The sequence below is a fragment of the Mchenga conophoros genome, linkage group LG22, assembly GCF_057382185.1.
Source record: "Mchenga conophoros isolate Kocher_MC1m ecotype Shallow Benthic linkage group LG22, M_conophoros_male_GT1.1, whole genome shotgun sequence".
NCBI lineage: Eukaryota > Metazoa > Chordata > Actinopteri > Cichliformes > Cichlidae > Mchenga > Mchenga conophoros.
Window position 1 is genome coordinate 6,833,469 of NC_140546.1, and position 25,454 is coordinate 6,858,922.

At 39.2% G+C, this 25,454-nt stretch overlaps 1 protein-coding gene across 3 annotated transcripts; it reads right to left on the reverse strand.

Moving 5' to 3' along the window:
* Positions 1–1,090: 1,090 nt before the first annotated feature.
* Positions 1,091–16,451, reverse strand: LOC146548675 (major histocompatibility complex class I-related protein 1-like). Of its 3 annotated transcripts, XM_085263041.1 has the most exons (7): positions 16,342–16,451; positions 14,094–14,363; positions 12,985–13,263; positions 12,229–12,549; positions 3,885–3,983; positions 3,770–3,787; positions 1,091–1,768 (listed from the first exon to the last, which is right to left on the reverse strand). In XM_085263041.1, exons 1-7 carry the CDS (start codon positions 16,403–16,405, stop codon positions 1,698–1,700), a joined length of 1,122 nt encoding a protein of 373 aa, XP_085119167.1. In that variant the 5' UTR covers positions 16,406–16,451; the 3' UTR covers positions 1,091–1,697. The 3 variants fall into 3 exon arrangements, with proteins under 3 accessions (XP_085119167.1, XP_085119168.1, XP_085119165.1); XM_085263042.1 differs by lacking the exons at positions 3,770–3,787; positions 3,885–3,983; XM_085263039.1 differs by lacking the exons at positions 1,091–1,768; positions 3,770–3,787; positions 3,885–3,983 and adding an exon at positions 5,947–6,892.
* Positions 16,452–25,454: the final 9,003 nt, after the last annotated feature.

Consider the following 25,454-nt stretch of genomic DNA (forward strand, 5'->3'; position numbering starts at 1 on the left):
CGCTACTGCTTCTGAACAATCTACCAGGTGGAGATGGCCCATATCTATGGAACTGATTTCTGCTAATAACGAGCCATTACCCAGCATACATCACTCCCTTCATCAATTCAATAAACGACACAAAAGTAATAGCTGTATTTAGTTTATCTGCTGTTTTTCAGGTGGTTGTTTACATTATATAATGTATTGTGTTCTGTATACGTCACTACAATGTGATTTCGGAAATATATAAATCTCTTGTCGTCAATATTTAGCAAAAACTTTCCTTTTTGCTAAAGCATATAGTTAGGGCTGGACCAGGTGACCCTGAATCCTCCCTTAGTTATGCTGCAATAGACGTAGGCTGCCGGGGATTCCCATGATGCATTGAGTTTTTCCTTTCCAGTCACCTTTCTCACTCACTATGTATTAATAGACCTCTCTGCATTGAATCATATCTGTTATTAACCTCTGTCTCTCTTCCACAGCATGTCTTTATCCTGTCTTCCTTCTCTCACCCCAACTGGTCGCAGCAGATGGCCGCCCCTCCCTGAGCCTGGTTCTGCCGGAGGTTTCTTCCTGTTAAAAGGGAGTTTTTCCTTCCCACTGTCGCCAAAGTGTTTGCTCATAGGGGGTCATATGATTGTTGGGTTTTTCTCTGTATCTATGAAGCGCCTTGAGGCGACTTTTGTTGTGATTTGGCGCTATATAAATAAAATTGAATTGAATTGAATTGAATAAACAATATTTAGGGAGCTCTATAGTATTCAATGAGAGGACCCTGCACGTCAATTCTCGACACAAGGGGGGTACCCTGCGCGTCGATAAGTGAAGCAGAGGGACCCTGACCATGCGTCGCACATTTGACAAGTTAGGAGTGAGAACGTGTTGGCAGGGGAGACCTACTGTGGCACTTGTGCATGTGAAGCCAAAGACTAGAAAATATGGTCTTTGGCTTAGAATGAAGTTGGTTTGGAAACATATTCATCTATGCTTCATCTCCTGCTTTGCGTTTGTGTGGGAGCAGTCTTTTTCCATTTTCATACCGCAGCCCCCCCTGCAATGACTCCCCCCCCCCCCCTCCAGGGGGCAGGCCCCACACTTTGGGAAGCTCTGGTATAGAACATGAAATATACAAATACGTTCTTCAATTTTCCTTATTTATAATATAATTCACCCTGCCCTTGAAGCAAGTGCTTTAAAGAACAACAAATTACAACAAATCTATAACATAAACCCATAAAAAATGAAAAATAAAAGTTTTATAAAAACAGATTTATGAAACACTAATACAAATACTATTTGTCAAATACACAGTACACCATAGAGTGAACATGTAGTTAAATGCTTGTGTCTTGAACTGCAGACAGGCTGCAGACATAGCCGCATCATTCCAGGGCTGGTTTTTAGCATGGGGGGGCCTAGCCAGGACCCTTACTGGATGCTGGTTGGAAATCAAATGTGCGATCCCCGCTCCAGAGGTGTGTATAGTCTTACCACTTCACTATCCAGCTGCCTGCCTAATGATGCAGACACTCTGACCTCAGTAAGACTGTTCCAGAGTTTGGCAGCTTCAGTCATCTCTATTTACAAGCTGAACATTCTAAATAATGAGATGACCTCTAATCCCAAAAGGACCCGACTGTGACTGTGGTTTGAGGCTTTTTTTTTTTTTTTTTTTTTAATTTTGACTCAATAAGTTTGTCACTTGGGGCACTTTACAGTGCATGCTGCTCTGGCTCCGGTGCTCTTCTCCAGCAGTAGCTTCCTCTCTCTGGCCCGGCCGCTACTGAAATAGGGAAGGCATGATTAGAAGATGCATGTCAAACTGCCCTCTCCGACACCACACCCTGAACCTGCCACTCCACTCTTCCCCTGCAGCTAAGCCACCAACCAGACCCCGCCACAAACTCCTTTCACAGAATGCTTTAAAAATACATTTTAAAGGTGAATTTTTAAAATCAATGTGTAGTGTAGATAGGCTGCTGTGTTTGTTTATGTGGTCCATGGATTCAGTCTCGAAACTTCAAAGATGTTGCCAGAAAACACCGCTAGTCCCACTAATCTCAAACTGATTGAGATTACAGTATTTCCACTCTTAATTTTGTAGCAATTTGTGGGATGTTTTTTTCTGTCTTTGCATTAACTATGGCTCGTTTCACCTGCACAATTGTGCTATTTCTTAGATTTCTTAAATATGTGACATATTGTATTGTTAAATAGTGTAATCTGTTTCTGTTACTGTTATTTATACTGGAGCAACTGTAAACCACATTATTTCCTTAGGGATTAATAAAGTATGCTAATTCCCAGAGGTGGAAAGTACAAATACTTTGTTATTGTACTTAAATAGAAATTCCAGGTTTCTGAACTTTAGTTGAATATGTATTTTTATTTGCTTAACTTTTTACTTTAGTTATTTTATTTATACATTTTTACAAAAATAGCTTTACGTTCTATTCCTTACATCTTCAAAAGAGACTCATTACTTGGTTCAGTGTTATTGTTTATAGCACTTATACTCTGGGTTTAAAGTGGGTACTACTGTTAAAAAGAAATGAAAATAAAAGGGGTCACTTTTTCTCCTCCCTACATTTTTTTAATTGTCAGGTAATGTCAGCAAACACACAAACTGTGTGCAAGGTGTTGGTATTGGCTGTTTTTATATGTCATGCTTCATATAATTGAAGGAAGGATGAAGGAAAAAAATACATGCTTGATAAAATAAATAAATAAATCAGCTGCCATCTACCAGGATGATTAAGATGAAACAAGGTAATTTCAACAGGACAATGAACCCAAACACACAGCCAAGGAACCTCTTAGCTGGTTTCAGAGAAAGAAAACAAAACTGCTAGACTGGCCCTGCCAATCACCTGACCTGACTGCAAGTGAAAATCTATGGAATGAAGTAAAGGTTAGTTCATAGCAGGAGCCCACAGAACCTTCAGGATTTGAAGACTGTGTGTGTGGAAGAATGAGGCAAAATCACACTTGTACATTCAGTTTCTCCATAAAGGATACATCTTTAAGCAGTCATCAACAAAGGCTTTATATATGAAATATTAAATACTTTTCAGTAAATGTGTAATTTCTCTTTATTACCCATAACTCCATTTGTGGACATCTACGGTTGCAAGTTTTACATGTATGGATTGTGTGGGCGGAAAAAGATTTACTTTGTGACATATTCAATACTAATTTTACCCATTATTTAAAGGTAAAGATGCTCATTGGCATTTGACAAACAGAAAATCTGAAGATGACATGTAAGGCCATCATTTTTATTCACATATTGGAAATGTGATGTGTTTTGATTTTGTATTTTCATTTTGTGAAACGTCCTGCAAAACAAACTAGTAAACTAACCATTTGTTATTCATGATTATGTTCATGTTGAATGGTATTATTGTGCAGAATAATCAGCTAATCTTGCCACACCAGTGAACTTACAGAAGGTCATGGACTGGTGCACAGTCACTGTGATGCTCATGGTCAGTGTAGCAGAACTTCATTTGTATTCTCAAGTACTAATATTATTTTATTATAAAAATATTATTATTAACACATTATATTAATATAACAGAACCTTTCACTACTGTTGTATGAAAATAGATGGTAGAATTGTCCTTCAAGGAGCATCCTTTACCTTCTTACTTTAAGAACATTTAAGAGTACGTCTTAAGTACAGCATTTCTGTACTTTTGTCACCTCGGTATTGAGCAACAATATAAATAACAATACAAAATACAATTTAATGCAGAGTAGCTAAGAAAAATTGCTTACTTACTTTGTTCAGTTCTTGTTTCTAAAATAAAAAGGGAAAATAATTTTTCAAAGTACAATAGATATTAGGTTTTTCAGTCTGAATTGGAGCATTAGTGCAGCTCCTTTGAATCTCTCACCTCTCATCTTTTTGTAAACAAAAAATCCAATGAGGATGAAAACAACAACAACAACAGGAACCACCACAGCAGTGATGAGGATCATGTCAGACGGCTTCTCTGCTCAAAAACAAACACACAAGACAAAATGTGCACATAAAGTAAATAAATCCATCAATGCTGTATTATCCATGCAGTTAGTCTATAAATCACGGTGAGGGGACGAGACGACTGTGAAATTCGTAGATGAGGATCTCCTAATGTGACCACACATGCAACTGGATGGGAATTGATAGAGAATTTAGCCATTCCCTTATTAATATCACTTATTGATTTAATTTCTTCCTGGTTTTCTTATTAGTTCTCACTGGGTTCTCATTGGCTGTGCTTTATGAGTCACCATTATTGCTAAGCACCATATTAAAGACATTTATGCAAATTAATTGCTTAATGTTTAGTCAAATATTCAAGTATTTTGAAGGTATTTCCCCACGTTGTTGTAATGAGTGTTGGGGTTGTTACTCAAAAAATTAATTATTACACAGGACCCTTTTCTTAAAGGGGTCCTGAAATTAAATGAAAGTAATGCATTACACTTGATGTTACATTACTTTCGTGAAGTAAAATGACCTGAAATGTGCTGCCTCATAATTACCAGTTAACAATATAAAGCTATAGGCTACAATCCTACAGTCGTGGTCCTGGGTGTTACCCAGCGTTTTGTGTTTAAATTCTATTTCCTGATTATTGGTTATTCTTGGTTTTGTTCTCTTGACAACATTTGTTGTTCTGGGCCCTGTTTCAGGAAGCCGGTTTAGTGGAAAAACTGAGTAAGTATACCCTGAGTTAACGAAAACTCTGGGTTTTCGGTTTCACAAAGCGAGTTCAGCTGCAGCCTGAGTGAGTCACTATGACGACACACTCCGTGAAGCTAACCTGCCCCCTAGCAGGTTTACTACAACTAACCCTGACTGTCTCCGCCCCTTTGTCGGAAACCTGACAGTAGGAAGTGTCGGACATGGCGTGCCACTTCCTTGAAGAGCCAGTAGATCGTGAAGCCCGCAGAGCTCTCCGCCGGGAGAGAGTGATCAGAGCGCGTTTGGACATTTTATCATTTCCTGATGATTGTCTGTGTGAACGTTACCGTTTCTCAGCACAATCTATAAGTTATTTGGATAACATCCTCAGGCCATATATTACGCATGTGACACATCGCGGACATGCTCTCAGTTCATTGCATATTATTTGTATTGCACTTCGGTTTCTTGCAAACGGGAGCTTTCTGTATAATATTGGTGACGCTGAGCACGTTTCCAAGGCTACCGTCTGTCGGGCAGTCAGGAATGTTACAGTTGCACTGAAACGTCTCCTGTACTCGTCTGTGGTGTTCCCCGGTCACAGACCCACAAGATTTATCAAAGAGGGATGCCACAAAATTGCAGGTATCAGGATGACCAAAACTTAATGTATGATGTGGTGATACTTGGACTACTACTTAAATTGCACATTTATTTTCAGGGTTCCCAGGCGTGATTGGCTGTACAGATGGCACTCACATTCCAATCATTGCTCCTTCAGTAAATGAAGGAGACTATGTGAACAGGAAGTCTTTCCACAGCATTAATGTGCAGGTACATAGTTCCCTGTAGCATGTCAAACTAACAAATTATTTCATTATAGTAATGGATGCTAATTTGTGTTCTCTGCACTGTGAAGATCATATGTGATGCTGCCAACATTATCACAAATGTGGAAGCCAAGTGGCCAGGCTCTGTCCATGACTCACAAATATTCCGTGAATGTACACTGAGCACAAAATTTGGACATGGTGAGTTGAGAATACTTTAAAATATATAAAGACCAATTGCTTCAGGGACATTTGAACTGAAGTGTATCCTTCTGTCTTAGGAGAGTTCACTGGCTACTTGCTTGGTGATAGGGGGTATCCATGTTTACCCTATTTGCTTACCCCTTACCCTGACCCTGAACCGGGCCCACAGCAGCGATATAATCTGGCTAATTGCAGGACAAGAGCCAGAATTGAAATGACTATCGGAATGCTTAAGGCCCGGTTCCAGTGCCTGCAAAGACTCAGGGTCACCCCAGAAAGGGCATGTGACATTATTGTGGCATGTGTGATTCTTCACAACATTGCCACAATTAGAGGAGAACACTGTCCTTCTGAACCAAACATCAGCAGTGATCCAAACCATGAACATCCTGACCCTCCCACGGACATACAAGATGGAAGCGCAGTCAGAGACACCATATGTCACAATCATTTCCTTTGACCCATCACCTCAACATGTTGAAAGAAGAATAAACAGATTTTTTGTTCAACTGGCTTTATTGGTCGCCTGTATTTCCTGTACACAAAGTATTAAAAGATGTAAACCTCATAAAGTGTCTCTGTTGCTTCCTCCTCTGTAACAGCTGTCAATGTTTCTTCATTATTTTCCTGTAGTAAAGAAATAGACAACATTGCTGTTCTACTGTAAACTCATATAATCTGTGGAGTATTACTCACAACTGCATGTTGGTCTGGCTCAACAGGAGGCTGCACCAGATGCAGTACACCACCACCATCAACTGATAGAATATGAGGTTTATACAGGTCACTTATAACTTACAAGGGACCAAATGGCAATTAACAAACATACCAAGCACCTTACACTTCATTGTCATTATGCTCTCAAAGACAACCAAGACTGAGGGAAGGCAAAATCAGTAGGAAAATAACTTCACTACAAAATAATCCATTATGGTAAAGAGTTTATCAAATGAATGTGTCGCACTGCAAAGGTGACTGTGAAGAAAGGATGTATGCACATCATGTATTATTTTGAATTTACCCCTTATGTAGGCACTTGTGTCTTGCGGGGTTATTGCCTCAGAGGATGTCCCCGCAGAGATGCCTTCAGCCACAGGGCGCCCACTGTTTTGGCTGAGGGCCAACTGCTCAGCCTCTGTGAGTGGTGGTGGTGGAGGACCCCCACCTGTTTTTCGGGCCTCCGCTTTTTTTCTGTTGGCTATAACGGGCCACATTTGAGCATACAGAGTAAGCAAATATGTACTTGTAATGTGCTCAGATAATTTCAATAAGTGCTTACAGAAAGAAAATTAATGTAGCCTCTAACTGCAATTAATTTACATAGGACAAACAGACCAAGCACTATGGCTCATAATACAATTACACCTTACCTGTTTGGACTATATTTTTATATTTCATTTTTACTTGCTGCCAGGCACGTTTGGGGCCTGTTGGGTTGCACCTGCGCTCACATCACATCACAAAATAAAATGTATAAAATAACAAATAAAATAACATATGATAAAATAACGTGTTAAATGGGTGGAAATCCCTAGATCAATGTTTATATTAACACTCATGCATTGACTCTGTCGGCTATGTTTTGCCATGCATGCTCCCTTTCTTTTGCAGCTGTGGCTGTGTTACTTTTTTCCGCGGAATTTGCATGTTATCGGCATATGCTGCCATCAGAATTTCGGCCTCAAGCGCTGTGAAATACATTGACCGCGCCTTCTTTCCCTCCGTCTCCATGGTGACTCGCTTAATCTGTGCTCCGCTTATCAGGGCTTTATGTATCCTCGTCCGCGCGCTTCACTTGGGGTTAAAGCAACTCCGCGTTGACTGAACTAATTGTTATCAGCCTTTCTGAAACGGAATATTCCGAGTTGGACAGTTCGGGGTTACTCAACCGTGAGTGTCGTTTTTCACTCTGAGTTTTCCAAACCGGCTTCCTGAAATAGGGCCCTGGGCCCTGTGCTTCGTACGTCGCTTACTACATCCAAGATTAAATGAAACATCCAAGACCAAATCATCGCGCTAACTCTGAGCTCGCTATTCCGGTTCCCCGAACACACCTGTTGTTGACGATTAGTATAGCTGGATGAAGTAATGTGAGATCACTGGGTGGCCCAACAGGGGCTACGCATCGATAGTAGAAACATTGATCGGCAACCCTCTGATTGGTCGGTGAAAATGTCGAAGGAGCGCGCTCGGTATTTTTCGGCAGCAGAGCAAGAACTCTTGAGTGAGGGATTTCAGGAGTTTCAGAGTTTAATTAAAACGCAAGGGAACACTGCAAAGGCTGCAAAAGCAAGGAGAGAGGGCTGGCAGAAAGTTGCTGACAAATCAAACTCGTAAGTAATTTAATAATAACAATAATAATGGAGTGGATTTATATAGCGCTTTTCAAGGCACCCAAAGCGCTTTACAATGCCACTATTCAGTCACTCTCACATTCACACACTGGTGGAGGCAGCTACGGTTGTAGCCACAGCTGCCCTGGGGCAGACTGACAGAAGCCAGGCTGCCATATCGCGCCATCGGCCCCTCTGGCCAACACCAGTAGGCGGTAGGGTAGATTTATCATATCACACCATATTATCCAATATTATATTACATTATATTATATTATAATATGTTATATTATATCCCCTTTCACATTAGAGCCACAACAGGACCCACTAGAACATGGGAACAAGTAAAAGTGAAATATAAGAATATTCTACAGAATGGTAATATTTATCACTTATATTGCTTTTCGTCTCTTGGAAAGAGACCCTGGAATACTCTGTTTGTTTGTTTATAACAGCAACCAAGAAAAGGGCAGAGCAAAAAAAAAGACAGGTGGTGGTCCTGCACCCCCTCGTCAACAAGTTGGTTAAGTGAATAATACCCTCACGGGAAAATCGATATCTCTCTATGAGCACACTGTCGCGCTGAGCTAAAGGATCCTGTCTGTCCCGCAATATACGCTGAATTCTGAGGACTCTCCTTATCAATCTTGCACCTTCCGCAATGGGTGGCTCGCGTATACGGACAGGATATGACTGCGACAGACTTCCCAAATCCACCTTCGCTTTTATAGCCGTGGTCTCTCATCTTGATTACACGAAGTAATTTACAATTACTACTCTGAAATATGAATTACATCTGTAATAATCACATACATGTAATAGAATGTTAATAGTACATTTCCCTTTTTTAGGAAATGACCTGTATGTATCTGTGTGAAATCAATAAAAGGATCAAGTGCTGCATTATCTTTAGTTACATTGATGTTATTTATTTATGGTGAAACAGTGGTGGAATATCGCTGTTGCTTTCGTATGAATGACGCGGACATACCTGCGTGGCCGCGATCTAATCCTGTTTACATAAAGTAAACCTGCTCCCCAGCAGGTTTACGCTTACGGCTCTGTTGCTATGACAGCAAGTCCCGGATGGGCTTCGGGGAACCGAACGATCCAGGATCACGCGAAATCGTCAACAATCTCATCCAGCTAACTCACTTAGCGCGGTACGAAGAACAGGCCCCTGGTCTCTAGTTTAAGTCACTGTCTTCTCTGTGTTTCATGTGTTATATTCTATCAATCTGTCTCTCAGTGTCAAGTTTGTGTAGCAAGCTGGAAAAGGCTACATGTTTATTGTTGTAAGAAAACCAAATACCCCCTTATTGTTTATTTATTATTGTGACTTATTTTGACATTGTTATGCGTTGCCAGACCAAGATTATATCTAATTATGCCAGTAGATGGTGCTCTTGCACTGCTGTGGAACTACCAGAGAGACTCTAGCTCCTCTGTGCATGCGCAGCTCAGAAATAAATGACCTCCGGCCTGAGCAAGACGTTAACTTTGGTGTCCTCTCTATTAATCCACTGGTACTGACAAACCAACTTTTTAGTGCACAAACTGAGTGCAACTGAGAACAAGTGAAACAACCGATAAGCGGGATTAAAATGCAGGAAAATCAAGAAAAACCATTTCTTCATTCTCATTCCTACTCAGATAATATCACAGATCTCAGTTAAACAAAGCAGATACACTAAAATTATGTGATTGACATTTTAACCCCTATTAAATGAACTCTATTTTTCACATAAAAACATTCCTAACTGTATTAAGTAACAGCTCACCAGTTGTGAAGCCGAATATAAATGACCAAGTTTTATGAATCATGTACATATACAGAAGTTCCAGTATCACTTTCATGTGTATTTAAGCCCTGTGGTTTCCTTTGCCTGTTCTCTGTTTCAGTCTGAGTTTTAGTTCTTCTGGTTACTAGTTTTTGGCTTTTTTTTTTTTTTTGTAATTTTTTTGTCCCAGCAAATCAAAGCTGCATCGTCCAGTTAACCCTTTTTGTCCGAGTCCTGCATTTGGATCCTCATCCTCATCCTGCCACAGCACCTCACATGCATGATAAGAAGACTTCTTTCACTACGCGCTACAGACAAAACCTAGTGTTCAAACTGTCTAAAAAAGCAAAGAAAGAAATATGCAGAAGTCATATGTAACTGATCGTTACCAAAAGGACATTAGCTTTAAGCAAAAGCAGAGTTTACATATCAGAATCAGAATCAGAAAGGGGGTTTATTGCCAAATGTTGAGCAGGTTTACAACATTAGGAAATTGCTGCGGTGCTTCAGTGCAAACATAGTGTCATAAATTGCGCTTAAATAGACATGAAAAAATAAAAGTAAGAATAAGAATTAAGAGTGCTACGTAGAAAGATATATACATGAGTGCAGGTGGTGATCAGTGCCATATGTAGTGGTCCCTCGCTATAACGCGGTTCACTTTGCGCGGGCTCGCTGTTTCTCTGATTTTTTTGTGCAGTTTTGCATGTGGTTTTTTTTTCACAGCACATTGTGTTCTGCATCCTGAATGGCTGTACACCATTTTCTTTTTTTTTTGTACACCATTTTCAATCACTCTCGTGCCCTGTCTCCTGTCCAGTAATGCGTCCAGGTTGTTAAACAAGGGACCACTGTAACCACACATTTGAATTCTCAGTTCAGGCAATCTCAAAAGTCTTATGACACCAGTTGTTATGCAAAGGATGCTGCATTTAGATATAAACAACAACTAAGAATGAGGCAAATAATGTGTAATAAACCCAAACATCAGTTACACAGAATGAGTAATGTCATACAGTCTGCAGTAAACATGTCTTGTCTTTTCTCTTTATATATAGTCCTTTCTTCAGTTCAGCAACACAGTATAAAAAATCCCAGGAAACACTATTCTGTGTTCTCAAATATGTGAATACACACATTTCTGGACCTCCGACCCGCTATACAATATTGGTTTCCTCCATCCTTTTTATTGAAATGCTTGCACTGCACCGTATGACCAGTACACATTTATTTGAATTACTGTGAACTGCCTCACTTGACCTTATGCATGATTTCTGTATTAGAGTTTTGTTTTGTTTTTTTACCTCCAGTAGCGGGGGAACCTACCTGCACATAGAGCCATGCCCAAGAGCGGACTGACAGCAAAAACCTAAAACAGTGAGACCACGTGATGCTTTTGAGCTGCATTCTATCTCCTTGAAAAGAATACCATGAGCAATGTCCCACTCATTAATGTTAAATTCCATCCTGGATTAGTAAGGGCATATGGTAGAGTGTCCCTTTTCAACTGAACTCTAAGTTGCATAAAGAGACAATGTCAAAAGTCATGTGTACTTTCAACCTTCATTCCTCTAAAAATACATCATGTACACCTACAACTACTACCTTTATCTATTGTTTTGCTTTTGCTTTTGCTTTTTTTACATTTATTTAAAATGCTACTACAACAAAATGCTGTATTCAAAGATGCCTGCCAGGACAACACAATACAAGAACCTTTTTTGGCATTATTACATGTCACTTGACCTGTAGGAACTGAAACTACAGCCTTTAAGCTCACGGTGAGAAACTTTCCCAGGTGACCTACAGGGTACTGTAGACTTTTTTTTGTTCCCCAAAAGAAGGAACACTTGAAGCTTTGTGGCTAGAACTACAACTTGTTGCTTTATTACTGTTGACTTCTATCCACCTTTCTGCTATGTTTGTTCTGGTTTTTACATGAGTGTACATTTTGTGTACTTTCTTTTTTGAGACTTTATAGCTGGTGGGTCTAGTTAAGATAGCATCAGCATAGTGATTATATTTTTAATCCTGCTGATAAATTATTAGATTTTCTCTCTTTTCCTCATGTAAATTATTGTGAAAGTTTCTGATGGTATATTTGGCTCTTTTGACTATTACTTTGACTCTTAGGTACTCTCAGTCTTACATGATGGTAACCCAGCTGTTTATTTGTTTTGCTTCGTTATTCGTGGAATTGTTGCAACAAGTTATTGTTCACTCATTTCTCCCTTATATGCTGAGTTTCTTTATGTATGGGTAACATAAACACAAATCAGTTTTACAACCTACATACAGTCCGCCAGTAGCAACAATCCCACTGTGTTTTAGGATCTGTATAAGTCTTTCCCACAGTAAGAGTTATTTCTATTCACTCATCACAGTATCAGTAAAAAAAGAATTTTATTAGTTTATCTCACCTTCATCATCATCAGTTTTGTTTCTCTGCCAGTTGGTTCTGATTTTATCCAGTCTGGTGATGACTTCTTCACCATCAGGGAGCTGGAACACACAGTTGTACCTTCTCCAGTTTTTAGGTGTGACTGATGAAACATTCAAGTCAACACTCAACTGGAAAGTCCCATCATTGTTGGGGAGCATCTCTCCAGGATCTACACCTTCATGGATCTCTTCTCCATCTTTCCTCCAAAACATCACGGCTCTGTTAGGATAGAAACCTGTAGCGTGGCAGCTGACTGGAGAAGAGGGAGTCTTTTGGAGGAGAGACACTGATGGAAGAACTGGAGAGAGGGAAGAGAGCAAGACAATCATCATAGAGTGTAAAATTTCACAATAGTAGTAGAAAGAATAGAAAGTAGAGTGGTCGCCCCATGATCGGCAGGTCGGGATGTTGTTGTTGTTGATGTTATTATTATTATTATTAAAGCAGAGTGAGCCATTCAAGCAAGAAGAATCATCAGCTTTATAGCGGCTGACATACTTTAAGCTAAATTTAAGCTAAATTTAACCCCAAACACACAGATATATGGCCATTAAGTTCTCATTAAACTCTTTGTTAAACCTATGAGTTTACTGTAATGCAAATGATGCAATTCAATCCATACATTTTATGGATTGAATTGCATAAAAAAAAGGATGTTGGAGAATTACCAAAAACCATTAGAGTATGCTAAATAAACACTACTGTAATCATGAAACTGTATAAAGTCATGTACCTGTTCTGTGCAGGGAATCTGTCCCATTCGTCAAGTACCTCTGCAGATACTTTGGACAATCCTGAGTGAGATCATTTTCAATGTCTTTTATTCTATTTCTGTCAGTATCCCATTTCTGTTTGGTAATCACAGCCTCTGGTTTCAGTGCGATCCATGTCCGTGTCTTCAGATCAAACCCCAGAAAGCCTTCTCCCTTATAACCGTACTGTAACACACCAGCCACTTCTCCAGTGTTTTCATCCCATTCACAGCCATCTATCCTCTGTAAAATGTGCACAGCTGAAGGGACAAACATAAAATAAATTATTGCAGTGAACTTTTGTTATTATTATCATTGCTGCCCCGAGACTCTGGAACAGTCTTCCCTCTTCTATTAAATCGTCTTCTCCTTGGAAATCTTTAAATCAAATTTGACAATCTACCTATTTTCCAAGTCTTTTGGATCTCTTTGACACCTCTTTTATTTTGTTTTAGCTGCTATTCTGGTCTTTTATGTCACTGGATGATGTGTGCATATGTGTACGTGTACACGTATTTTATGTTCATGTATATGTGCTTATGTAGGTGCACATTTGCATGTACATATATATTCTTACAAACGTATATATATATATCTTACAATGTTTTAATAATGTTTTTCATCTTATTTATTTTATCATTTTTTATTTGATTATATTATCCCTCTGTTCAGTACTTTGGATGACACTCGATGTCCTTTAAATGTGCTATATAAATAAAGTTGACTTGACTTGTATATTTTGTGATGAGATACTGCTCATCTCCAAGGTTTGTGTTGTGCTTATCATTCAAGTCAGATACGCTGTCAATCTACTTACCTAAACAGAATACTACAGCACATAAAAGTAGGTATAACTATTCAAATTACAAAGCAACAAAGACAAGAAGCTGAATCTTATTCAATCCAGGTGTCATCTAAAAGAGGTTATACTCAGACAAACCTTTTGAAAAGTTTTAAAAGTTTTAAAGGCAATTTTTAAAACCTAACTTAATTTTAAGGCAGGAAGCACAAAATTTAGATTTTTTTTTTCATCAGTCAGTTTCTATGATTTATAATGATCTGACATTAGGAATAACAGAAAATACCACACCTTCACTTTGGTTGAACTGCTTCTTCAAGCTAAAAATCGTGTTTTTGAAAAGTTTTGGTTGATCATCAAAACACTTCTTGTTGTACCACTCCCATTGCTGCTTGTCTTTTTCTAATATTTTCGTCGCCCAGTCATGTTGTGGTTGTAATGTCTTGCTGCTGCTGTCGCAGTAACCAGTCAGGATCCCATCAACCATTAGTACACCCACAAACTCCGGGATGTTTGGAACCCCAGAAGATCCAAAGACGAAGTACTTCAGTGAGTGTTTCACTGTGGGACAAGTATTTGAAGTAAATAGAAGTAAATAAAACATGCAAACATTCACAGAAATATGAAGCATTCATTCTTCTTTTAGCTGCTCCTACTTTGGGGTTCATCACAGCAGGTCGCTCTGCCTCCATCACACTCTGTCTGTCATGGTCCTGGGTCGAGCGACCCAGTGTTTGAGTTTTATGTATCTTTTGTATTCATTTGTAATCTAATTTAATTTGAGATTGCTGTTTAGTCCTTTGTTCCTTAGTTGTTTATGTCATCTCCCCCTGTACTAAGTCTCCCTGGTTCATGCGTCATGTCTGTGTGGTTATGTTTAGTTCATGTCATGTCTAATCCCCATGTTTCCTGTTTTACTTTGAAAGTCTGTATTCAATGTAAGTGTATTCAGTTTCACTTCTACTGTCCTGTCGTTAGGTTCATGTGTGTCAGCTGTGCTCCCATGTGTGGCCACTTCCCCTGATCATCCCTCATGTGTATTTAGTCTCTGTGTTTCATGCAGTCTGTGTCGCGTCGTCTGTGTTCCCACCCTCCATGTCCTCACGGCCAGTCTGTTCAATCATCGTCATGGTTTTCTGAGTCTCCTTAGTTTATCAGTATCTGTTTCCAAGTTTAGTTTAGGTTCAGTTTAGTCACGGTGTTTCTGCTTTTTGTTGAGACCTGTCATCAGCCACAATAAAGGCTCGCTTTCAGTTTAAGTTTACTCCGGTCTACTCTCTTGTGTTCGCACCTGGGCCCACCACACACACCACCGCACGGTCTGTCCCCTCAGATCGTGACACTGTCCCTACCATTCTTTTCTCTCAATGCTCTGCATGTACTAACACCCAATGCTGTGCTGTCTTAGTTTTCCAGTGTGGGTAAAACAGTTAAAACAAAATTTATTTGTTTACATAAAACTCTCATATGGGAAAATTGATTAGCATTTCTAGCATTTGGAGTGTTTCTTTATTAATTTATGCATTGTAATAAATATATTATCAAGTTAGGTTTGCTGTTAGCCGAATTTAGCTAATGTTAATGAAAACTATCACTAGCAAGTAGTGATAGTTTTCATTAATATTAGCTAAATTCTTGGTTAATACAAACTAAATAATCAGAAATTATTGTTCAGTTGCAATGTTGATCCTAGAGCAGCATTATTTTGATGAAAGGAACAACACCAACAAAGGGATATCAGACCATAAAACTCCCAATGTTAACTGTTACCTCCAGGCTCCCTGCTGACTTTCCATCTCCAAACCATAAAATGTACCAAAAAGGAATTGCCAATGTTCAATGTGTTTTTTAAGTGTAATGTCTTTACTTATATTCGTAAATAGACTTTAGTGAACATGATTTACAAAGGGATTATAGATAAAATTTAAAATGACCTGACCTGACCTGAACCCTTAAAAAAGACATTTTTAATGTCAACGATATTTTTTCAGTCTTAATTCCATCTTGTAAACCTTTCCCTTTTGGTGTCATTCTTCTGGCACAAATCATTCCTGACACTCGTCTCCATCTATTCCACCCTGCCTTTCACTTCTTTTATGCAAATATGATCCAGTCACTGTGATTTCTCATTTAATTTGCAGGAAAAATCTCATTACATGAACTGACAGGACTGTGTAACATTTTTAAATGTTGATAAAGAAATACGATCTGGTTGAGATATTTGATGTATTTGTCACAGCACTGATTAAAAATAATCAATAATGACCAACATTGGTCTAAAATAAATGTGTGTAAACAAATGGGAGCATTATTAATATTCATTCTTTACAAAAAGTCTTTAAAAGGCTAAATCATGCATGAAATTTATGAGAACACTATTTAACTACGCAGTTCTGTACCTGTGTACGGAAAAACTTTTATTCTACCCAGGATAAAGAATCAGAGTTGCAAAAAAAAAAAAAAAAAAAACCAAAAAAAAAAACCGAAAAGAAACATTGTACTGAGATCAGACTGCGATCCAAGATTTAAAAGTTCTTACCTGCAAATAAATCACAACATAAGAGAAGCAGCAAAAATATCTGCATACATGCTTTGTTCTTCATGTTGCGGAGGCATAAAGAGGCATTGGAGGATGTGTCCCCAAATCCAGGAAGTCCTCTATGTTTCAGAAAGTGTTTCGAGTGTTGGTGTTGTTGTGGATAGGCGTGGCTTTGGGTCACGTGGTGTCGGTAATAGTAATAGTGATTGCTATATCACCCGTTCACGTCCTGAGGGAATTTTTGTGAATGAGTGGGTGATGGGGGAAGTCGACTTTTGCTGACCGCTCAAGCTTAGAATGTTTTTGATCACTGTTTTTCTACGGGTTTTAAGGATTTGATAACAAATAAAGGAGTTTTAACCTGGAACTTTGACTTACGTTTTAAACAACGGGCGCGTCAACATTATTCCCCTATTCAGCTGTTCGGCGACTCAAAGGCTTGACAGTCGCCAATAGGTGTGATTTATGAACTTATATAAAGCGCAATGGATTCCAGCAAAATTTGCGTGTTGGTGTGTTCATGTTTCACCTGTGACATGAGGAGCGTGTTCTCATGGATTTTGAGAAGATCTCGTTCAATAAATTTGTACATACAATGCTTGTGAATAATGAAACCTGTAAGTACTAATATTCACGAGACTTTTTTTTTATTCCAAGTTGAAGTGTTGTCGGGTTTTCTGTTAAGCTGGGCTTTGTGTGTAATCTCATGTAAAAAAAAAAAAAAAGCATTCAGAGGTCACATAACTTTTTACACACAAAGTTATCTCCATGTGTGCCACCTGCTCAAATCAGAGACACTATCACATGATGATGATAAGTGATAAAAATCTAAGAATAACATAAAACCAGAAAAAGAAACACTATTGAAAATCAGAAAATAAATGGAAAACTTACATGTAATGATTTAAATGAAATTTTTTATTCAAGTTAATTATGTTATGGCTGAGTGTGCTCTAGGTTCTGCTATGAATCTGTGAGTTGACGGCTGTGCATTTAAACTGGGTCCATTAAAAAATAAAAAGGTTACTCTCACAGTCTAAAGGAGATGTGGAAATCTCCTTAGTCTCTCAGGAGATCAAAGGTAAAGTTTATTAATTTCATTGATAGAACAGCTATTTTTGGTGTGTGATCTGTGTTGTAGGAGCTTCAGTTCCAGAAGTATTACAACATTTATATATTCTTTTCACCACCAAATGAGTACATATGAATTCCTGTGACTATGCAACATAACATTTGCACTACTGTAACTGGACAGCTGCATTTTATTCATTATTTGACTTTGTAATATTACCCCTTTGGAGCTGTCTGATAACTAGGCTATAAATTCTAACAAACTGAAAAATCTTTGGAATATAAAACATTTTAAAGACAAAAGCTAATATTATCTCTTCTTAAAGTAAGAAGAGATATGGTATATTTCATGTTTCATAATCATTTGGGGTGGTATAACAGAAATACTGCACCTTCACTTTGATTGAACTGCTGTTTCAAACTGGAAATCAACTCTCTGAAGAAGTTTGGCTGATCCTCAAAACACTTGTGCTTGTACCAGTCCAGTTGTTTAGGGTGTTTTTCTAAAATTTTCTTCACCGAGTCCTGTCTTAGTTCCAATATCTTCTTGCTTACTGCTATGAAGTAACCCATCTGAATACCATCAACCATCAGCACACCAACAAGTCCTGGGATGTTTGGAGCTCCAGAGGATCCAGCAACAAAATATTTCAGTGAGTGTTTCACTGTAGGGCAATGTTTATAATGTTACTAAATAAATCAGATGCACAAACAGTATTAGAGATATGATTCTCCAAAAGTTGATTCTGTTCATCTGGACGTAGCGTTTTGTGGGTGAAATGTTTCGTCACTCATCCAAGTGACTTCTTCAGTCTCAGCTGACTGCAGGTTTCCCCAATCTTACAAACAGTACATTTACATAATGACTGAAACCAGCCCACTGAAGGAACAATGGGCTGGGAGGTCAGTTCCTTAATCTTAATTATGCAAATTCTCATGACCATTGATCAACAACCATTCACCAAAACCCACTGATCAATGGCCATTAGTATCATTCACAGATAGTTGGGGAATGGCTGCAATCACAGCATGTAAGATGGCGAAAGACGTACCCTTAGGCCCCCTCCTCGATTCAGAGATGGTCTTTCCCTTTTCACGTAAATGGCCTCCTTGACTCCGCGCTCAAACCAGCGTTCCTCCCTGTCCAAGATGTGTACATCCTCATCATTGAAAGAGTGTCCACTGGCCTGTAGGTGTAAATAGACTGCAGAGTCCTGGCCTGACGATTTAGCTCTTCTGTGTTGTGCAATCCGCTTCGCCAGAGGTTGTTTGGCTTCTCCAATGTATAAATCCTGCCAATCCTCCTGGCACTTAACAGCGTACACTATGTACATCTAAGGGTACATCTGTCACCATCTTACAATGCTGTGATTGCAGCCATTCCCCAACTCTCTGTGAATGATACTCATGGCCATTGATCAGTGGGTTTTGGTCAGTGGTTGTTGATCAATGGTCATGAGAATTTGCATAATTAAGATTAAGGAACTGCCTTCCCAGCCCATTGTTCCTTAACTGGACTGGTTTCAGTCATTATGCAAATGTACTTTTATAAGATTAGGGAAACCTGCAGTCAGCTGAGACTGAAGAAGTCACTTGGATGAGTGACGAAACATTTCTCCCACAAAACGCTACGTCCAGATGAACAGAATCAACTTTTGGAGATTTACTTATCCTGGATGATTCATTGAGTTATCCAGGCTGCGCCCTTCCTCTCACCCAGCTCAGACTACCAGATTACTAAATCAAAAAATTCTCATTTAATCTGCACTAAAATTAAAGAAGGCTCTACAGCAGGACTGTGCAGCTTTTTCATTTATATTTTGACAAAGATTTTTGGCTAAAGGACCAACATGGCTGATCTGCTTTGCATGTGCAAATTATGAAGAATGTCCAAAAATGAAACTATTAATATTCAACCTAAATCTTTGAAAAACATAATTAGGTGACATCTGACATGACTGGAATAGAATAGGATTGAATGCCTTTTTATTGTTACTAAACGCATGTAAAAGCAACTCCTACTCAGTGCAAACATGTGAAAAGAGGGTGGCGGGGGTTTACGCAGTACAGACACACAGTACATAAAACTCAGAAACTTAGAAGATCACTTTTTTACTTTGCAGTTCTAAGGTATAGTTTGCAAACTATTTCCTCCAATCAGTCAGCGATAGAGTCAGAGCAGCGGTGCCAATGAAATTCAGTTGTCAAAGTATATCTGATAAATCATAAATATTTATATTATTCTAGAAAATAGATGTGAAAACTTAGTTAACAACATTCAGGCTAAAACAGCTTTAAAGTGGAATGAAGAAAAACACTACTTTAGGTCTGATGACTCTGCTGTTGGAGCTCAAAGGTTGGTTGGTTTTTTCTTACCTGCAAGTGAGCCATAGCAGAGGAGAATCAATAAAAACAGCTTCATCTTTTTGTTATCATTGCTATTGGCCCCGTTCCCTCTAACATGTACAGACCTTTAAGGTCTGTTTAACTTAAGCAGATATATTGCAGCATCTGCTCCTGATTTCTGTTGCTAATGATCTGCCTGCACTCGCCCACTTTCCCACATTCCTGTACCTGTAATAGTCTGATATAAACTGCTTCTTCAGATCACAGAATTTCATGAATCTGTTTTGTCGTAACATGCTGAGAACAGGGTCGCAAAATACTTCGATCTACGATTTTCTTAGCATGCATGTATTTTATTTAAGTTATTTTCATAAATGTTTATGTTATGTTGTTTATGTATGTTTAAAGAGTGTACATGACCTGCTCTTCCAATAAATAAGTAAATAATGTTTTGATTTATGGATAGTTGTAACAATGATAATAACCTGATAATAGCCACTGGCCATCAGCAGTCCACAGGGATTGGGAGGGGCTGATCTGGTCTTCTTCCTGATGATTAGCCCACTCAGTCTGGCCTTTATGGAAATGTCATACATATTTTTGGGAAAGTGCTTCAAAATTCTTCAATAGCCAACAATTAATAACAAGATAGAAAAAGAGTAATTATCACAAATTGGAGAATTTCACAAAATCTAAGAACCTGAATGAAAGATTGCTGCTGTATTTGTACCTTATTTATCTCAACTGACTCTTCAGCAGCTGTGACTATGACTACACATGGAGTTACACTCACCACAGAGCGACAAGATAGGGGACACATTGCAGTTGGCCCAGTGAGATGCAGAGGGTGAGAGTAGTACCCTGGTCGACCTGATCCTGTACACACATTTTTTATTCGGTTTTAAAAGCTGTTTGTATTTAGCCATCTGTCTTTTTTTTTTTATTTAAATATATTCTGTTCTGTCTACATTTCCCAGCTTGCTTCTACCTGTCTCCAGTGCATGCCAGTTTCCCATTGTGTCACATTACAGCATAATTTAAAAATGCATTAAATCAATTTTTTACCTCAAAGTTCTGCATACAATTCCCCACAGTGACAAAATAAGAAACATTTTCTTGAAATTATTGCAAATGTATTTCAAGTCTCAGTTTTGTTGAGTCCTTAAGGCTTTTTGAGCATTTGGGCAGCTTCATAAGGACGCAGCAGTGAATCATCATTGCTGGTTTGTGGTTAGCAGTGTTGGGCAAAAAGTAATTAATTATAGTTGCTAGTTACTTCTTCAAAAAAGTAACTGAGTTAGTAACTGAGTTACAAGATTCTAAAAGTAATTAATTACTTGAAAAGTAACTATTGCGCTACTTTAAAAAAAACATGTTTAACCTTCTGGGGTCCAGGGTATAATTGGCCATTTTTAACTACTTTTGATTTGACCTCTACATTTCACCTTTAAAAACTATTTACTTTGCCTTGTTTGGTATCATTCTTTTCAGCACAACCTCACGTGTCTGAATTTACAGTCATGTTTTCATTTTGACGTACTGTATTAACACAACTGATCTAAAATCAGACAAAAAACATAAAATCTGAGTAGAAAAAGTTATATTTTTTTCTGTAACAACCACAAACATGTTTATTGAATCATATTTCATAACTTTTGCACAAGTTTTGCAAACAACAAAGTTATTTTCAGCCATTTGCCTTTTACCCTTTTATTTTATCCATCCATCCATCCATCTTCATCCGCTTTATCCGAGGCCGGGTCGCGGGGGCAGCAGCCTAAGCAAAGAGGCCCAGACCTCCCTCTCCCCAGCCACCTCCTCCAGCTTATCCGGGGGAATACCAAGGCGTTCCCAGGCCAGCCGAGAGATATAATCTCTCCAGCGTGTCCTGGGTCTGCCCCGGGACCTCCTCCCGGTGGGACATGCCTGGAACACCTCACCCAGGAGGCGCCCAGGGGGCATCCTTGTCAGATGCCCGAACCACCTCAGCTGGCTCCTTTCGATGTGGAGCAGCAGCTGCTCTACTCTGAGCCCCTCCCGGATGGCCGAACTTTTCACCCTATCTCTAAGGGAGAGGCCAGCCACCCTTCGGAGGAAGCTCATTTCTGCCGCTTGTATCCGCGATCTCGTTCTTTCGGTCACTACCCACAGCTCGTGGCCATAGGTGAGAGTAGGGATGTTATTTTATAACATTTTCAAATTATTTACACAACAATCAGCTGTTCTGCATTCAATAAGATGCCACACAAATTATTTGTGCCACTCCAAAAAATTTATATTTGTCCACTATAAAGGAGATAATCACAGCCTGATACCTGCAGGTCTGACAGTTCTTCCTGTTTTCATTCAGCAGTCACCTCATTGTTCTGACACACAACACAAAACTATCCACAACACTATACACTAACTACACAAGACAACACATTAACTACACACTCCAAACATGCTAAGCATCACAAATCTCTCACATCTCAAATCTCTCTCTCTCTTTCCGCTCTCTCTCTCTCTCTCTCTCTCCCCGTCACAGGCTGTTTTTTGATTTGTTTATTTATTTTTTGGTCATAAGCAGAGAGTCTTTGCTAGCGCTGTCCTTAGACAGTAAACGTGAAGAAACTATTCAGGAAAAACACCGCATATATATTGTTTATCATGACTCTGGCCTATCTGCACAATCTAAAAACTGGTATATATCACCTTGTTGCTTTGTCTTTAAGTGGTCATGTGATTGGCTTACCACGACTACTTTATTCTTCCTCAGTCAAACAGCAGCACTCATGTGATTATTTTGCCCCCTGAGCTCCAGGTGTTGTGCCAAAAAGTGGTCATCTGCCAGAAAGTGATTGCCGTCTGCAGGAGCGCGCGCAGCTGCTTAAAGCTGTAGCGCCCAGATTACTTACAGCTACTTCCGTGCAACTGATATAAGATGCAGTAACCTGAACACAGCTTCAACCGTCTGTTTGTTAAAAAATATTAACGCGACCACATTTTCTTGTTAGTAACAATAACGGCGTAACGATAGAAATAGTAATTAGTTAGATTACTCGTTACTGAAAAAAGTAACACAGTTAGTAACGCCGTTGGTAACGCTGTTACTTGTAACGCCGTTATTCCCATCATTGGTGGTTAATGAAGCAGTACGCCTGCTCTTGTTGGTGTTTTGATTTATAGTGAGTCTTTCCCCGTGTCATGGTCCCCGTGCCTGCCCAGCCGGCCTCACAAGGCTACACTTGTGTTTTTGCTTTCTCTCTCTCTCCCCTACCTCTCTGCCTGGGCGGAGCTCACAGCTGGCTCCCGCCCTTGGCTCACACAGCTGTTGGCGATCAGCTGATTACCCATCTACTATTTGAGGCTGGGTCACAGATCCTCTCATCGCTGGATGATTGCGCTACTGACGTTAGTCTTTCTTTCCAGCTCCCGTGGTCTTATACCTTTACGCCCTACCTTCGTGACTTGTGAGTGATTTCTCCCTTTCCTGTTCCAGTTTATCTTCCTGTGACCTCCCCGCGGTACGAACGTGTGTGAGTCGGATGTGAGGACGTGAGCGAGCGTGAGAGAGAGAGAGCCTTCCCCTAATCCCCTGGAACCCTGAATTTTCCCCGTCACTGTATATATTATTGCACTGGTGTGTAAATAAATCGTGTTCTGAGACGTCAACCTGCTCTGCGCTTGAGTCCCTGCTTTCAGTTTGTGACACCCTGTATGCAACATTTGGAGTTTTCAAGACATCAAGCGGTGACGCTGACTCTGGTGGATTCTGGGAGAAAACTGACATTGGTTGGTTTTAAGCTTTTTGGAGACTGAACCTTCCAACTGTTCTGACCTTTTTTGATCTTTGTTTTGCTATTCACTGTAAATAAATGCACTGTATTCACTTGGAGCCCTGTGCGTGAGCCCTTCCTCTTAGGTCATCTTCCCAATGATACATTTTAAGCAATAAAGAAAAGTAATGATAAATAAAGCCAGATGTAGCCAATACGATACAAATCACAAGTCATACATGGAAATTAAAAATGTCATTTATTTTTAAATAGTTGTCAGATGGTTCAGTAAATGATCCATTTTTTTCTTAGTGAATTTCCTTGTAATTCTTTCATGGTTCAGGCTTCAAAAGGTTAAGCCACTTGAAGAGGACACAAAACATTTAATGTACTAGGCCTCATTTACACCATGGACCTTTAGCTGCAGCAATAATTTCATGTTAAAAAACAAGGAAATACTTTTGGACCCTTAAACATAAAGAGGTTCTATATCATTGTCTAGCTCCACTGAAAAAGTTAATGCTAGGATTTGTAGAACAGTTTATTGTGTGGAGAAGAGGGTATTTGAGATCAGTAAGCTGAAGCAGATATGGTCTAATCCACAGACTGGACAGCGCTCTCTGTTTCTGCATTACAGAGAAACTTGATCAGTTAATCATATTTCATTCAACGTAGCACAGCGATGTATTGCTGATGCATATGCACTATGTGGGTAGTGGGAGTGGCTCCATATTGAGTACAAGATGTGTGTTGGCTCATTGGCAAGAGGTCACTGTTCCATCACTTAGTGTTGCTTCATCTACAGTGGCATTTATAGTTCAGTGCGCGTGACGCATTTGCAGTCTGCTCCAATCCAGGGACTGCCCGTCTGCCTGCAGTGAGCTGTGTTGCCAGATGGGGGCAGTCTACAGACTTTGTGGTAAATTCTATTTGGATTAAGAATTATATCATTACAAATGATTGAACTCCATCCAAGCCTCAGTTTTCATCTTTACCACCAACAGCTCCTAGATTCCAGGGGTCATACTGTCCCAAATCCTCTCACCACTGAGCTTCCATTCTGCCATGATGGTTCATTGGAGTCTAATCACTAAATACATTAATTTTTCTATGACAATAAATCATGTTATCAGTTATTCCAAGTGATCACTTCTTATTGAACTTTAGTTGATGATATATTCAAAGCCTTCACTATTTTGAGAAACATAATTTTGAAATTGTTCTGTAGAATTTATAGAAATAGTTTTTTGCAGATTGGTGAACCTCTGTTTCTGGGGTGTAACAAGCACCTGAGCTCAAGCACTATATGACACAAAGCATCTCTTTTGGCCATCAGTCTGAGTCAGAAAGACTCTGGTCCATCAGCATGTTCAAGGCAAGTACCTCAAAGAGTTCTTAGATCAGCAGACCAAACAGCTTTCATGGGCTGATCATAAATTCCATGCAGTAAACAGAAAAGTGAATGGACTGTAACACTCGTGTAAACATTTGTACAGTGTGTAAAAAGTGTCATTTCCCAGTTTAGCTTTAATCAATGCCTGATCCGTTAGAAAGCTCAGCAGTGACGTCTTCTGGCAAAGAGCTTAATTACATGCATATGACTGGCTGCCTTGTTCAAGGGAAATTTTGTTCTGTGCATTTATAAAGGAACTATCACATATGCACTTACTGAAGGTTAAAAAAAATAAAACTATTTTAGTTAGTCCACTGATCGTGGAATGGCTTTTGTATGAAACATTAGTAAAACTTGTTTTTAATTCAATAAAATGTTTCCTAATCTTAAGGATATTAACATCATTAACAGCCTCAAAGAATGTATACATTTTCCATCTTTATTGGGATCTTCATGAGTTATTCCCAAAGTAACAATAAAAAAAAAGCCAGGACAAAACATCCAAGCCTCACATTTTAGACAATCCACAGTATCAATGAACTAAA